This window comes from Rhineura floridana, chromosome 2 (genome assembly GCF_030035675.1).
Source record: "Rhineura floridana isolate rRhiFlo1 chromosome 2, rRhiFlo1.hap2, whole genome shotgun sequence".
Taxonomy (NCBI): Eukaryota; Metazoa; Chordata; class Lepidosauria; order Squamata; family Rhineuridae; genus Rhineura; species Rhineura floridana.
The window spans coordinates 84,386,794-84,401,700 of record NC_084481.1 but is presented as its reverse complement, the minus strand read 5'-3'; the positions used below and the strand labels follow the sequence as shown (position 1 = coordinate 84,401,700).

Genomic DNA, 14,907 nt, shown 5'->3' with positions numbered 1-14,907 from the left:
TAATGCTCCCCAAGCACCAGCTTCTGGAGACGATTCTTGAGGTAGGAGCACAGCCACTGCCAAGCAGTGCCTCCAACTCCTAAGTCCACAAGACGTCCCAGAAGGATACCATGGTCGATGGTATCAAAAGCCGCTGAGAGATCAAGGAGAACCAACAGAGTTACACTCCCTCTGTCTTTCTCCCGACAGAGGTCATCATACAGGGCGACCAAGGCTGTTTCTGTACCAAACCCCGGCCGAAAGCCCGATTGACATGGATCCAGATAATCAGTTTCATCCAAGAGAGCCTGGAGCTGGTGAGCGACCACACGCTCTAAAACCTTGCCCAGGAACGGAACATTTGCTACCGGTCTATAGTTGTCAAGATTTTCAGGGTCCAAGGAGGTTTTCTTTAGGAGCGGTCTCACCACCGCCTGTTTCAGGCAGGGTGGTACCACTCCCTCTCGTAAAGAGGCATTGATCACCTCCTTGGCCCATCCGGCTGTTCCGTTCCTGCTAGCTTTTATTAGCCATGAGGGGCAAGGATCCAGAGCAGAAGTGGTCGCCCGCACCTGTCCAAGCACCTTGTCCACGTCCTCGAGCTGAACCAACTGAAATTCATCCAATAAAACAGGACAGGACTGTGCTCCGGACACCTCATTAGGCTCAACTGCTACAATATTGGAGTCAAGGTCCCGGCGGATGTTTGCGATCTTATCTTGGAAGTGTCTCGCAAACTCATTACAGCGGGCTATTGATGGTATTATTGCGTTCTGAGGACCAGAGTGTAAAAGTCCCCAAACAACCTTATAAAGTTCCGCTGGGCGGTTAGAAGATGACTGAATGGAGGCAGCAAAGTACTGCTTCTTCGCTGCCCTCACCGCCTTCACATAGAGCTTGGTAGAGATCTTCACAAGTGCAAGACCACAGCCGTCGGGAGTTCGTCTCCATTTGCACTCAAGCCGTCTCCTTTCTTGCTTCATCACTCTTAGCTCCGGGGTAAACCACGGAGCCAATTGAGCTCTGCAGAGGAGAGGGCGCACCGGGGCGATTGTGTCAACTGCCCGGGTCATTTCCGTATTCCACAGATTGACCAGGGTTTCGACAGGAGCGTCAGTTTTATCAGCCGGAAAACTCCCCAGAGCCTTCTGAAAACCTTCAGGATTCATTAGTCTCCGGGGGCGGACCATCTTAATAGGTCCTCCACCCTTGCAGAGGGGAGAAAACATTGTGAGCCTACACCTCAATAGGCGATGATCTGTCCATGACAGAGGAATAGATGTAAAATCCCTCACTCCCAGATCACCATCCCCTGCTCCAGTAGCAAAAATTAAGTCTAGAGTGTGCCCCGAAATATGCGTAGGGCCAGTAACAAATTGAGACAGCCCCATGGCTGTCATGGAGGCCATGAAGTCCTGAGCCGCCCCAGACAAAGCGGTCTCGGCATGAATGTTGAGATCCCCCAATACCATAAATTTGGGGGATCGCAACACCAAACCCGAGACCACCTCCGTCAGCTCAGTTAGGGAGGCTGTTGGGCAGCAAGGTGGACGGTACACCAACAGTATTCCCAGTCTGTCTCGCTGGCCCAACGTAATATGGAGACACTCCAGACCATTAGCTACCTGGATAGGGTGCCTAATGAGAGGGATGGAACTTCTATAGACCACAGCGATTCCCCCTCCCCGACCCTCGGATCTACCCAGATGCTGAACCGAGTACCCAGGTGGGCACAGCTGGGAGAGATTAATGCCTCCCAGATCGCTCACCCATGTCTCAGTAATAAACGCCAGATCGGCCGCCTCATCCACAATTAAATCATGGATGAGGGAAGCTTTATTATTTACCGATCTGGCATTAAGAAGCAGCAACTGGAGATCCGAGAGTTGGCTGATAGAACTACCAGCAATCCTGTGGATGTGGGGAGGACCGGAACACGGTACAGCCACCAATTGTCTGTGCCGAGTTCTCCTCAACCGGCATGTCCTCCTCACAACGCCATACCTCCCATTACCCGTCACTACGCTAACAGGGGCCCCCTCTGGTCCCCCCTCCCAATACCCTATCCTCCCGCCCAGGCACATCATAAAATAAAATAAAAATAAAATAAAATAAAAATACACACACACTCACAACATACAGTAATACAAACATCCACTCATTCCATTCAGGTCTACACAACAACCACAGTCCCGTGCTCCATGCGCACCAACGCAGCTCTCAAACCGTTCTTCCCGGGAAAAGCGCCACCTGGAGCCTGGTCCTGCAAGGTGCCCACGTGCAGAGCAGGAGCCCAAGAAGGAGAGAGCAGAGATGTTGGCCAAGCAGCAGCAGCAGCAAAGCAGGCAGATGGCTCTCCCTCCCTGGGCGGTGATGGTCCTCTTCTCTTGCAATACTTACCCAATTTATGAGATTTTCAGATAAACAGGGGGTGAAACCACCATTTTGTTTTCTAGATGCTGCCTCAGGTCAATGAAACTGAAACACAATCCCTGATTGGCTGCAACCCTGAACGGGCGGGGTTAAAGCTACGAAGTGCTATACAGTAGTTTAAAAAAAGATTTAACCGGGGGGGGTGCCTGACGTTTTTATATATATCTCGAGAACCGCACCACCTAGAAACTTAATTTTTTTTTAAATGAAAGCTGAGAATCCGGGCCACCTAAGGGGTTAGCTGGGCGCCGGGTGGCATGCTTAGAATCCGTGTAAAACCCGGCTATCCGGGCAATATGGCAACCCTAATAAGACGACACCCGGCGTATAAGACGACCCCCGACTTTGGAGAAGATTTTCCAGGGTTAAAAAGTTGTCTTATACGCCAGAATATATGGTATTTTTTTAAAAATCAGTATTAGTTTCCTACAGAGTAAAAACTTCAATACCTAAGTAAGCCCTGCCTACTTGCTTTAAAATAGGACTTGGGGGGGGGGCAGAAAGAGAACACAAACACAATTCTTTTTTACATTCACTCCAAAGTCCCATTGATTTTCAGCACATTCATAATCATGTCTACTCAAAAGTAATTCCTACTGAATTCAATAGAATTTACTCTGGACATATGGGATTAGCACTGTTTTTACCCCCAAAAGCAACTATTGGGAAGGTTTTCAAAACACTGCCCAGGATCTGACTCCTACACACAACAGGGGGAAAAACTGAAATGTATATACCTACCCAATTTATGAGATTTTCAGATAAACAGGAGGGGAAACCACCATTTTCTGGCCTTGCAATGAGGTTTTGCAGACACTGCCACCAAACAAACACTTCACTGATTGGCTGAAATCCTGAATGGGCGGGGTTAAAGCTACGAAGTGCTATACAGTAGTTTAAAAAAAGATTTAACCGGGGTGTGTGTGCCTGACGTTTTTATATATATCTCGAGAACCGCACCACCTAGAAACTTAATTTTTTTTTTAAATGAAAGCTGAGAATCCGGGCCACCTAAGGGGCTAGCCGGGCACCGGGTGGCATGCTTAGAATCCGGGTAAAACCCGGCTATCTGGGCAATATGGCAACCCTAATAAGACGACACCCGGCGTATAAGACGACACCCGACTTTGGAGAAGATTTTCCAGGGTTAAAAAGTCGTCTTATACGCCGGAATATACGGTAAATGGAACTCAGTGATTTCATTGTGCTGTTGATAATTTGAAAAGGAAAACATGATTGATTTATGCTTCCATCATTTGCACACAGAACATCTCTGGTTCCTGTGTGATACTTATCTAAGCTGGTTTCTCATATAATAATTACATGGGTTACCTCAGAGACAGCATTGTTCTATCCCCAGGAGTTGGCAGTGGGTACCACTGATAGTGCCTGTGCTGCTATTCAGTTACGTGGTCTCTTAATGTATACAGTCAAGTGATGCATTGCTATATGAGAGCAATGTCAAAACACTTTCAATGTCTTTCTATGTATATAAGATTGTCAGACCTCCTCTCTTGTGCTGACCCTGGCATGGATCTCTCACAATCCCACCACTAGGCGTCACTACCTGACACACTGGAAAGCAGCGCTGCCCTGAGACTTTGCCTTAGTCTTCTCCTTTAACAGATTGGTATTAAGTGTCTAGGTACACTTTCAGGCCACAACCCCTCCTCCCCTCGGTATCTTTTTGTCTTTAAAGACTACAGCCGTGGGTTGCCTTTGGATACGTGCTGCTGATACACTAACCATTCACCACTGCTACCACAGGTACTGGTTCCAGCTTTGGTTTTTGCTCTGCCCACCCTTCTCCTCTGTATGAACCCAGCCAAGGATCAGGCATGTTGTTAAACCAAACAGATTTATTAAATAACACTGGAAATAAACAAGATTACTTTGAATTCAGTTGTCATGCACGTAGTTACGTATAAATGATCTTCAACATATTATAGTTTCTTTTACTTAATATACTTTAGTCCTAAACCTGCCTCACTACCCGTCTAAACACACATCCACCCCTCACCCTCTTCAACCCAAAACCAGAAATGAACCCCTGACCAACTGTCATTCTCCCATATATACATTCAGCCACCCAGATGCTCACCCAACCACAACACAGCATTCCTCAACATTCCATCATGTGTACTCCCCCCTCGCAACTCATTCTACTTACCCTATTTAACCTACAAAACCGGCACTTACCATAAATATTATACAAACACTACAGGGGCATCACAGAGATCTTTCTTTGTGTTTGGTTTTTAGGTGTCTTCACCACCAACAGTTTTGCCCAGGTGGTTAGTACCAGTAAGTATATTCAATAATTCTTAAGAATTATACTTTTTTGTGATTTTCTAAGATTAAATTCAGGAGATTATTCTTAAAACAACTCATGTCTAAATAATAGTAACAGTAACTGAACAGTAGATCTTAATCTGAATTATAGCAGTGGTCACTTAAAAAATTATTGTTTTGTGTAATGCATTTCTAAAATTCTACTTCAGTTGTACAACACTGACATGTAAAAATGGTTTTTGACTTATTTATTTATTTCATTCTCTTTTTTCCTGCTGTAAGCTGAATACATGCAGCGTAGTGTATCAAAGTCTTCCTTTGCAATGTTAGTGACAGTTATAGTGTCTTCGTAGTCTAGATATTATACAGCCACAAGAGTGGCTGTATACTATAGCCAGCATAGATTTTTCGCATTCTGCAATGTTAAATTGAAAATATCCTCCCTGCTATTCAGAGGTTTCCCATAACCTCATTACAAAACAAAACCTTACAAAAGTTATAGTCCTGAACTCAGAAATGCTTGCTTAACAACCTTTTACGTTTTCATGGTGATACTCAAAACAGTCAGAGAGAATCGAGAGTTCAAAGTGTAAAAAGAGAGAGAAAACCAGAGCCCTTTTGGACTTTTTTCTGTCAGAGTTCTCATAATCTGTTGAAATTGATTAAAAATCAGCCATGTTCACAGAGTACCTCTAATCCAATTACTGACCTTGCCCCATACTCTGACCTTCATCTTCTGCAGTTTAAAAGTTAGGAAAATGCCTGGCTGATTTTTAATTAATTTAAGAAATTTAGCATTGAAGTCTATCATAATGTCAGGCATGCTCAGTAAGAACCAACTGTCAGCATTCCAAAGGCCAGACTCACAGCTGCTTGGTTTGGCTAATCAGGGGGCCACACCAGGCAGTTATTTCACTTGAGACTGTCATGGCTTTTCCCAAAGAATCCTGGGAAATGTAGTTTGTGAAGGGTCCTGAAAGGTGACTCCTATACCCCTGACAGAGCTCTGTGAGGGGAATAGAGCATCTCCTAGCAACTCTCAGCACCCTTCACTAACTATACTTCCCAGGATTCTTTGGGAGAAGCCATGGCTGTCTAAAGTTGAATAAAGGTCTGGTGTGGATGTCACCAGTGACAGCTTTGGTTTAAATTTGGGTGGGAGACTACATATGCCTGCTGTAGAATAAAAAGGTGGGGGAAACGCTGAAAAACAATAATACTGTTCACGATGTTTTTGTTTTGGAAAGGAAAGGGGCATGCCGTCTGCCCAGTGCCCACCCACCCAATCTCTTCCCTCTCTCCCTTCCCTTCCCGCCCTCCATCTCCCCTCCCTGCCCTCCATCTCCCCTCCCTGCCCTCCATCTCCCCTCCCTGCCCCTCCCCCAGGTCAGTTTCACCTGCCCTAAGCATGATTGCACAAGACTAAATTCCATTGAACTCAATAAGCATGCAAATGATCAAACCTTTCCTACTGCCTATCTCCTACAGCCTGCCCCTCCCCCTCCCTTTGCCCCTCCCTCCCTCTCCCCATCCTCTTCCAAATTCCTCCATCCCCCACCTCCTCCTTCCCCCTCCCCCATGATCAGTTATACCTGTCTTAAGCAGGATTGCACAGGAGTAAATCCCACTGAACTCAATAAGCATGCAAATAATCAAACCTGCCCTTCTTTCCTCCTCCCTCCCATCACCTCCCTTTTGCCCCTTCCCACCCCTTTCATTCACCCCTTCCTCCTCCCCTTCCAATCCCCTCCTTCTGCTCCCCTCTCCCTGCCCTTCCTCCTTCCCTCTTTTCTCCCCTCCTCCCCCATAGTCAGTTTTACCTATCCTAACCATGATTGCATGGAATTTAATCCAGTTGAACTCAATAAGCATGCAAATGATGAGACCTGCCTTTCCCCTACTTTCCCCATCTCTCCCCTCTTCCTTCTTCTCCCTCCCCTGCCCACTCCTTCCCCCTCCCTCTTCTCCCCCTTCCCCCCAGTCAGTTTTACCTATCCTAAACATGATTGCACAGGAGTAAATCCCATTGAACTCAATAAGCATGCAAATAATCAGACCTGCCCTCTTCCTACCCTTCCTCCTCCTCTCCTCCTCATCTCCCTGTGGTCAGTTTCACCTGTCCTAAACATGATTGCAGGGGAGGAAATCCCACTGAATTCAATAAGCATGCAAAGGATCAGTCCATTCTTAGCAAACTTGCACAGGATCCCATTTCTTACTTCCCGGATTAAAAAGCAGAGAAATTCACTAATCGGCAAAAAAAACCTTGCCGTTTAAGAACATACCTGTAGCCAACAGATACTTCTATCAAACTTTAAAAAACAGGGAAATTGGACAGCTATAGTGAATGCACCAGGGGAGCAGGAGACCAAATTACCTCCAGGGCTTTTCTCAGCCAGAAGTTGAGTCTGGAAATAAGCCCAGTTGGGAAAAACAAACAAAAATGTGTGTGTGTGGGGGCACTTACAGTGTTCCTTCAACCCATCAAGCCTCCACTGTCAAGATAACACAAATGCAGGGCAGAACCTACAACCACATTTTTTGGGAACATGCAGTTGACAGAATACATGGATCAGGTTAGTTTGTATTACCTTACTGACTTCCTTACTTTCATTTTCTTTATGTAGAGCGGACTGGTTTCCAGTGGGCCTTTAGGGAATATTGCCCTAGCACTTAAAGCAGTGAAAGGCAGCGCTGCGGTACCAACAGTCTCTGCTGGCTCCCCACCTCAACTTTACTCACCTGAAATCATGGCCAGGTAAATATTTTCTCTGTGCATTGGGTTACAGGACTGCTACACTACTTTAATGTAGTTTTACCCTTATTTTATTCTGTGTGAGTTTAAATTAGTTCAGTTTTTCTATTAAGCACTGAGAGACACAATTATATTTTGCAGTTTCCAAATCTTTTTCCAAGAAGGCTTTACTGGTGGTTTTCTGCCCATCTTTAGGACTCAAATTTGTCAATGTTTGTAATGGCTATTCCATTTTTTTTTTAAAAAAACTCACGTACTACTAGGGCATTTTGTCAGAAGTGAGCAACTGTATGCATTCCATATCAGCATATATACGTTACTGCAGATATTAGTAAAGTTGATGATCGTTGGCTATGAGGCAAAGATGATTCTGCTCATGGTGGACATCTCTTAAATTGATCATCATGATATTTACTCTGTGTCCCATAGAACAGAACACTATATTGCTTTTGATGGATATGAATTAGCTTGACTGGAATGATTTGCCCTTCATCAGGTTGAATAGTTTGGCTGGCTGACTGAGTTCATTCAGTTTTCAGTGCCCCCTCTTCCAAGTAGGGCCCCCTTTAAATCTCCTACATAGATTGTATGTTGTTGTTTTTTTCAGTCCCATTACAGAAGATGTGACAAGAAGGCCGAAATGTTTACTTACTACTGAACTCTGAGCTTTGACAAGTCTCATCTTCTTAGCATCTTCAGTGGGCCCCTGGAAAGAACTTAACCTGGAATTGACTCATGCTCAGACCGTGGTTAAAACAAAATGCCTGGCTGTTTTACTGTGGATCCTTTCAACTGGAAATTTAATATGACTATAATATTAAGAGCTGCTGGGAAGCCTGAGCACCTTTTGTGAAGTACACTGGAACAAGTTATGACAAGTAATGAAATCTTTGAGGCTTCCATCCATAGTAGTGCTTTTGTTTATAGAACTCCTTCTGCTTTAGAGGTGTAAATAAAGCAGTGACTGTGATGAACCAGCTAGTTTTATCTGGCTCAGGATATTGTAACACAGTAATGAGGAGAATTAGAACTTCTAAGGCCATCTGCTGGTTGTTGTATAAAAGCAAATGGTGGTAATGTTTTTATAGAGTGAGCCCTCCATTCTTTTCTATGTGACCATCTCCTTTGATCCTCTTTTGTACTGATATATAAAATGTTCTTGGCCTTAATCCACTTTCTAGACTTTGCACTTTTGCTCACATTGTATGGAAGGAGCTGAAAATGCAGCACCTTGATAAATTGCCCACTACCAAATATTTTAAAGCTACGGTAGCATGTGAGTGGAGCAGTCCCACATCACATTTTGTCCCATTATCTATAAAATGCTCTAAAATACTACTAGGTAGGCTACAAACATGCCTTCGGCTGCAGAAGAACTGAAGATGGGTTCCTTTGGGCTTTTCATGGGCTGCTATTTGAAAAGTTCCTTGCAAGGAAAGGAATCTGAAAATTGGTTTAAGATACGTTCTCTGAACTTGTCAGTAGCTGATTTCTTTAATATAAGTGCAAGTGCACACTAATTAGAATTACTGTCTTTTTTCTGTGTTACACTTTATTTTTTCTTCAGGCGAGTTCAGTGATGTTACAATTGCCAGGTTTTACTTCTTGATTTTCTAGACCTGTTCAAACACATTCCAACAGTTCACCTACCTTCATTAAATTAGGCCAATGACCTGACATTTAAGGAAAGGGCCTCTCCCTCTGAACATTAGAGTGCTAATAGTTTTAGACCATTGGGGAAACATTTTTCTACCACAAACTCAGGAAGTATGCTGTTTGTTTGTTTAACTCAGGCCTAGCATTTTTTGTTTGTAATCTGGTATCCCCTTTAAGAGAGAACAATAAATCTGAGTATGTGCAATTAGAGCACAATGGTATGGCTCAAGTTCAAAAACTAACTAAATTCTTCTGCCAGTTTGAAAGAAGACAGGAAGGCATAAGGTGTATTCAACTTGATTGCCCCAAAATGACTTTTTGCTACTCACCTGGGAGGGCAGATTGAAAGGATATAACTGGTTCTGAAGCAAGTTCTCTTGAAACATAAATTATTAAGTATAATATCAGTTTCAAGAAACGATTTATGATGATTAAGGGTTCATTTCCTTAAAATAAGTGTTTAGATAAGTGAGCAAGCAAAAAAACCAGTTGGAAGAAATCTGTGTGCTAAGAGACAATGAATTCCATAGATAAACTCTGGAAGGGAAAGTGTATGAAATGTGTAAGAACTGTCTTTATAGTGCAAGCGAAGTTTAATTTTGGTGATGTAAGATTAAAAGAAACCGTTGTTTTTGCAGTGTCGTTTTGGCAGAGGCGGGGGAACTAATGAATCAACTTGGTGTGTGAACACTTTGATTGCCCTTACCTTTCCCCACTTCTTACATGGTGATTGCTGCATCTGAATTAAGAACAGCTGCTATGCTTTTATCTGTAGCGTTGTGAGGAGTATGTTTTCTTTATAAAATAGCCTCTGCAGTGGGAATGAAGGTAGGGCTGAGTACTTCATCTTTACCAATAGCTGAATTTCTTACCTGCAAGATGCATTGGATTCATTTTTGCCTTTGATAAATTCCTCATTACCATCAGCAAATTTAAAAAAGCTACCTAAATTGTTTCAACCTTTTCCAGTGCGAATTATGGAGGTAAATTCCAAATTACTTCATGAATCCTATCAGCATTTTCAAGATAATGGTATATTTTAGATGCTATAGCAATGACATTATCTTAATTATTGTGAGTTTCCTTTTTAACATTCCCCAGATCATAGGGGGAGATGGCTGGGGGTGGGGCGGTATGGAATGATAATTTGTCTGTTACCCAGAATGTTAGTTTCACTTCCTTGAGTTTCCTAGGCTGCAAGTCTAGCTAGTTTGTAGTATGTTGCGTGTTGGCTGTTTTAGGAACTGTGACTTTAAAAAAAAAACCTTATGTTACTCTATTTGCCTGTGTGATTTTAAGTCCTATGCTATGCAAGCCAAAAAAAGGAAATATGGACAGATGATCAGTTATAAGAAATGTCTGCTCTCAGTTGTGCTGTTCTGAAATTCTGAATCACTAGAAAGTATGCTTAGATGAAAAATAGGCAGTCTCTTATCTAGAAATAAACAAATGCTTATTCCTGTTCATAGTAGGAAATCAGGTGTGGAATATAACCCTTGTTATTGCCACATAGGTCATCATGAGATGATACAAGTATTCTACAATTAAATTGCACAAAAGGAGAAGTTCAAGTGATCAGGCTTATTGTTACATGCTTCATGCAACCAAAGTATTATATGAAAGATGGTTGTCACAGATGAAACTTCATAGAATAGTAGAGTTGGAAGGGGCCTATAAAGCCATCAAGTCCAACCCCCTGCTCAATTCAGGAATCCAAATCAAAGCACTCCTGTCAGATGGCTGGCCAGCTGCCTCTTGAAGGCCTCCAGTGTCGGAGATCTCACTACCTGTCTAGGTAATTGATTCCATTGTCGTATGGCTCTAACAGTTAGGAATTTTTTCCTGATGTTCAGTTGAAATCTGGCTTCCTGCAACTTGAGCCCATTATTCTGTGCCCTGCACTCTGGGACGATCAAGAAGAGATCCCAGCCCTCCTCTATGTGACAACCTTTCATATACTTGAAGAGTGCTATCATCTCTCTCCTCATTCTTCTCTTCTCCAGGCTAAACATGCCCAGTTCTTTCAGTCTCTCCTCATAGGGCTTTGTTTCCAGTCCCCTGATCATCCTTGTTGCCCTCCTCTGAACCCGTTCCAGTTTGTCTGCATCCTTCTTGAAGTGCGGAGACCAGAACTGGACGCAGTATTCAAGATGAGGCCTAACCAGTGCTGAATAGAGGGGAACTAATACTTCACGCGATTTGGAAACTATACTTCTGTTAATGCAGCCAAAACTAGCATTTGCCTTTTTAGCAGCCACATCACACTGTTGGCTCATTTTCAGCTCGTGATCAATGACAATTCCAAGATCCTTCTCACATGTTGTATTGCTGAGCCAAGTATTCCCCATCTTATAAACAAGCATTTGGTTTCTTTTTCCTAAGTGTACAACTTTGCATTTATCCCTGTTGAATTTCATTCTGTTGTTTTCAGCCCAATGCTCCAGCCTATCATGGTCCCTTTGAATTTTGTTTCTGTCTTCCATAGTATTAGCTATGCCCCCCAATTTTGTATCATCTGCAAATTTGATAAGCATGCTCTGTACCTCCTCATCCAAGTAGTTAATAAAAATGTTGCAGAACACTGGGCCTAGGACTGAGCCCTGTGGTACCCCACTTGTTACATCCGCCCAGTTTGAGAAGGAACCATTGATAAGCACTCTTTGAGTATGATTCTGGAGCCAACTGTGGATCCACCTGATAGATGTTTGATCCAGCCCATATTTAGCTAGCTTGCTAATGAAAGTATCATGGGGCACTTTGTCAAAAGCTTTGCTGAAGTCGAGATATATTATGTCCACAGCATTCCCACAATCTACAAGGGAGGTTACACGATCAAAAAACGAGAAAAGATTAGTTTGGCAGGACTTGTTCTTCATAAATCCATGTTGGCTCCTAGTAATCACTGCATTGTCTTCAAGGTACTTACAGATTGAATGCTTTATAATCTGCTCCAGAGTTTTTCCAGGGATTGATGTAAGGCTGACTGGTCTGTAGTTCCCCGGTTCCTCCTTTTTGAAGATAGGGACAACATTAGCTCTCCTCCAGTCATCTGGCACTTCACCAGTCCTCCATGATTATGCAAAGATAATGGACAGCGGTTCTGAGAGTTCTCTAGCCAGTTCCTTCAATACTCTAGGATGCAGTTTATCGGGCCCTGCTGATTTGAACTCGTTCAAAGTGGTTAGGTATTCCTTGACTGTTTGTCTATCAATCTCAGGGTCCAATCCTGCCCCTTCTGCTTCATGTTTCCCGGGAGGGTCGCAGACCCTTTTTTGGGAGAAGACTGAGTCAAAGTAGGAATTGAGCACTTCTGCCTTTTCTTTGTCATCTGTTATCATTCTGCCATCCTCATTTAGTAGCTGTGCCACTGTTTCTTTTCCCTGTCTTTTAATATGGACATACCTGAAGAAAGCTTTTTTGTTGCTTTTAGCATCCCTCGCTAACCTCAGCTCATTCTCAGCTTTAGCCTTCCTGACACCATCTCTGCAATTCCGTGATACCTGCCAAACTATTATGTGAAAGGTGGTTGTCACAGATGAAATTTAAAACCTTTCAGAAATGCAGTACTTGTCAGTGGAGGTGAGAAGAAGATTGATCTACTGATCATTTGGTTAAAAGACACTGGCTTTAGGGGTTAATTAAGATTGATGGTATATTTTGAAAATTACAATTAACTGATGTTAGAAGGGTATGTAGGTGGGAACCTGGTGCCTTTCAGATGTTTTGGTACGACAGCTCCCATAATCCCCAACAATTGACCATTGCTGGCTTGGAGTGATGGGATGGAGTTGGAGTCCAACAACAAATATCTGAAAAGTTGCATGTTCCCCAGCCCTGGCTTAATGCATGCAAAATTGCAGTTTTGTTTACAGTAGCTGATCTTTTAACTAGTTAATTGGTTGACCCAGTTCATATACTTACCAAATGACAATATTATTTACATGCTAAAGGAATAAGTGCCAGTCTTCTCCTTCAGCTCACAAATATAGTAATGTGTGAAGCATGTTACATAACTGAGAATCATGTTTCCATGTATATAACACACATCTTGTATGTCACACTAGACACATAGTAGCAAACACAAGAAGGCTCACTAACAGTATGAAGACCCAGGCCTTGGGTTTCAATGATTATTAAAACTGATTTGATCTCTGGTGTGAACACCGAACATCCTCCTTCTAAAGCAAAGTTTTCATTTGTTTTCTAATTGTGAAATCGATGGAGTTGTGGGAAGGTATGCTATTCCACATGCACCAAAGAATGGATTCTGCTGTTGCAGCCCCAGCAGAGTGTTCTGATTATCCATTTATCCTCTTACTTCCCTCAACTGGACAAACTTACTTTAAAGTATGCAAGAGTCATTATTTTGAGTATTTGTTTAAAAAACTACACCCACTAACTGCTGTATTTTTAATTCATTTTTAAATGATATAGAGCTTGACAGTAGCTCTAAATATAACTTATTTGTATTTTTAAGTAATGTATGTATCGAGCAAAGTGTTCCATGGCAACAGATGTGCTAAAGTACCTGCACTGAACTGAACATCTGTATATGGGAATTGTGATTTGTGGTCCACTTGGAATCAGTCATGAACTTTTATTGTTCAGTTTATTTCAAAATATAACACATCTGTGGAAAATAACTGCCTCTCCAACAAGAACAATTATGTTGCCATTTTTCATTCTTACTTGGGGCAAACATTCTGCTTCACCCTTATATTTCTGCGTACCTTCAGTAGCCCTCTTATCTTGGGGTGAGGTTACATTTTCCCATGCAGAACTGATGACATTTATTTTTGATGACAACTTAATGCGAACAAGTAAGAGTTGTTAAGGGGAGAATTTCAGGCTGAACGTAAGAAATTTCTACCCACAATTCTTGTCTGCAAAGTGAAGAAATAATTTACTTGCAGGGCTAGAATTAGGGTTTTAATTTTATTCCAGAAGGCAATTTATTTCCAAGCTCCACAAATTTGACCTCTGCCTCATTATAGGAGGATACACAGGCTCTTCAAAGTGTTTTGCAAATTTGTTACAGGTAAGGTACACAATCTACATCAGATGGAGACTAATGTCCAGCCATATTGCAAACAATTTAAAACTGAACAATGGTGGTCTATTATGACAAAAGTGTACATTATTAAATTCTTCAAGCAAATAACATATACCGTATATTCCGGCGTATAAGACTACTTTTTAACCCCGGAAAATCTTCTCCAAAGTTGGGGGTCGTCTTATACGCCGGGTGCTGAAAAATAGCTGCCGAGCCAGAGGCCAGACCGGGATGACACGGGCGGGAGGACGGACGGCGGGGCTGAATCAGAGGGGCCGGGGGGAGGGTCAGCGAGCGCCGTGGAACATTTCCGAGACACAACAAAGCTGCAGTAGCGGCCAATGGTCACGGCTTAGAGGGGAAGGGGCGCCTCCATCCCCTCCCTGCATATACCCGAAGGCTGCCCCGAGGGAGCCCGGCCGCTTGGCTCCCTACTGCCCCCGGCTTGCCGAGCGGCAGGGAAGAAGTTGCCGGAGCTCCTTGTTCGGGCCACCGCCGAGCGAGCGCAGCTGCGTCAGGCCCGGCATGTGGGGGCTGGAGCTCGGGGGCGGGCGAGATGGCTGAAGGTCGCTGCTGGATCCAAGGAAGCCCTTCTGCGCCCAAGTCTGCTTGGCCCCGGGGAGGAGGGCAGGTGCTGGGCGAAGGGCGTGATCCAGCGGCCGCAGGGAGGGCCCGACTTAGGGTCCCCGGTGAGCCTCCTGGCAAAGCAGCAGGGGGTATTGGAGCCCCGATCTCCTGG

The 14,907-nt window shown here is 43.6% G+C and overlaps 1 protein-coding gene across 6 annotated transcripts in view; it reads left to right on the top strand.

Annotated features, from left to right (window-relative positions):
• EPB41L5 (erythrocyte membrane protein band 4.1 like 5) overlaps nucleotides 1-13,838 on the top strand; it is a 125,787-nt gene extending 111,949 nt beyond the window's left edge. For 2 of the 6 annotated variants that reach the window (XM_061609180.1, XM_061609177.1), the window contains 3 exons: nucleotides 4,675-4,716; nucleotides 7,332-7,462; nucleotides 8,067-11,225. In XM_061609180.1, the coding sequence (XP_061465164.1) occupies nucleotides 4,675-4,716; nucleotides 7,332-7,462; nucleotides 8,067-8,124 (231 nt within the window). In that variant the 3' untranslated portion in view covers nucleotides 8,125-11,225. Of the gene's footprint in view, nucleotides 1-4,674; nucleotides 4,717-7,331; nucleotides 7,463-8,066 lie in introns of all 6 variants that reach the window. The other 4 variants (XM_061609182.1, XM_061609178.1, XM_061609181.1 and 1 more) reach the window with 4 other exon arrangements.
• Nucleotides 13,839-14,907: the final 1,069 nt, after the last annotated feature.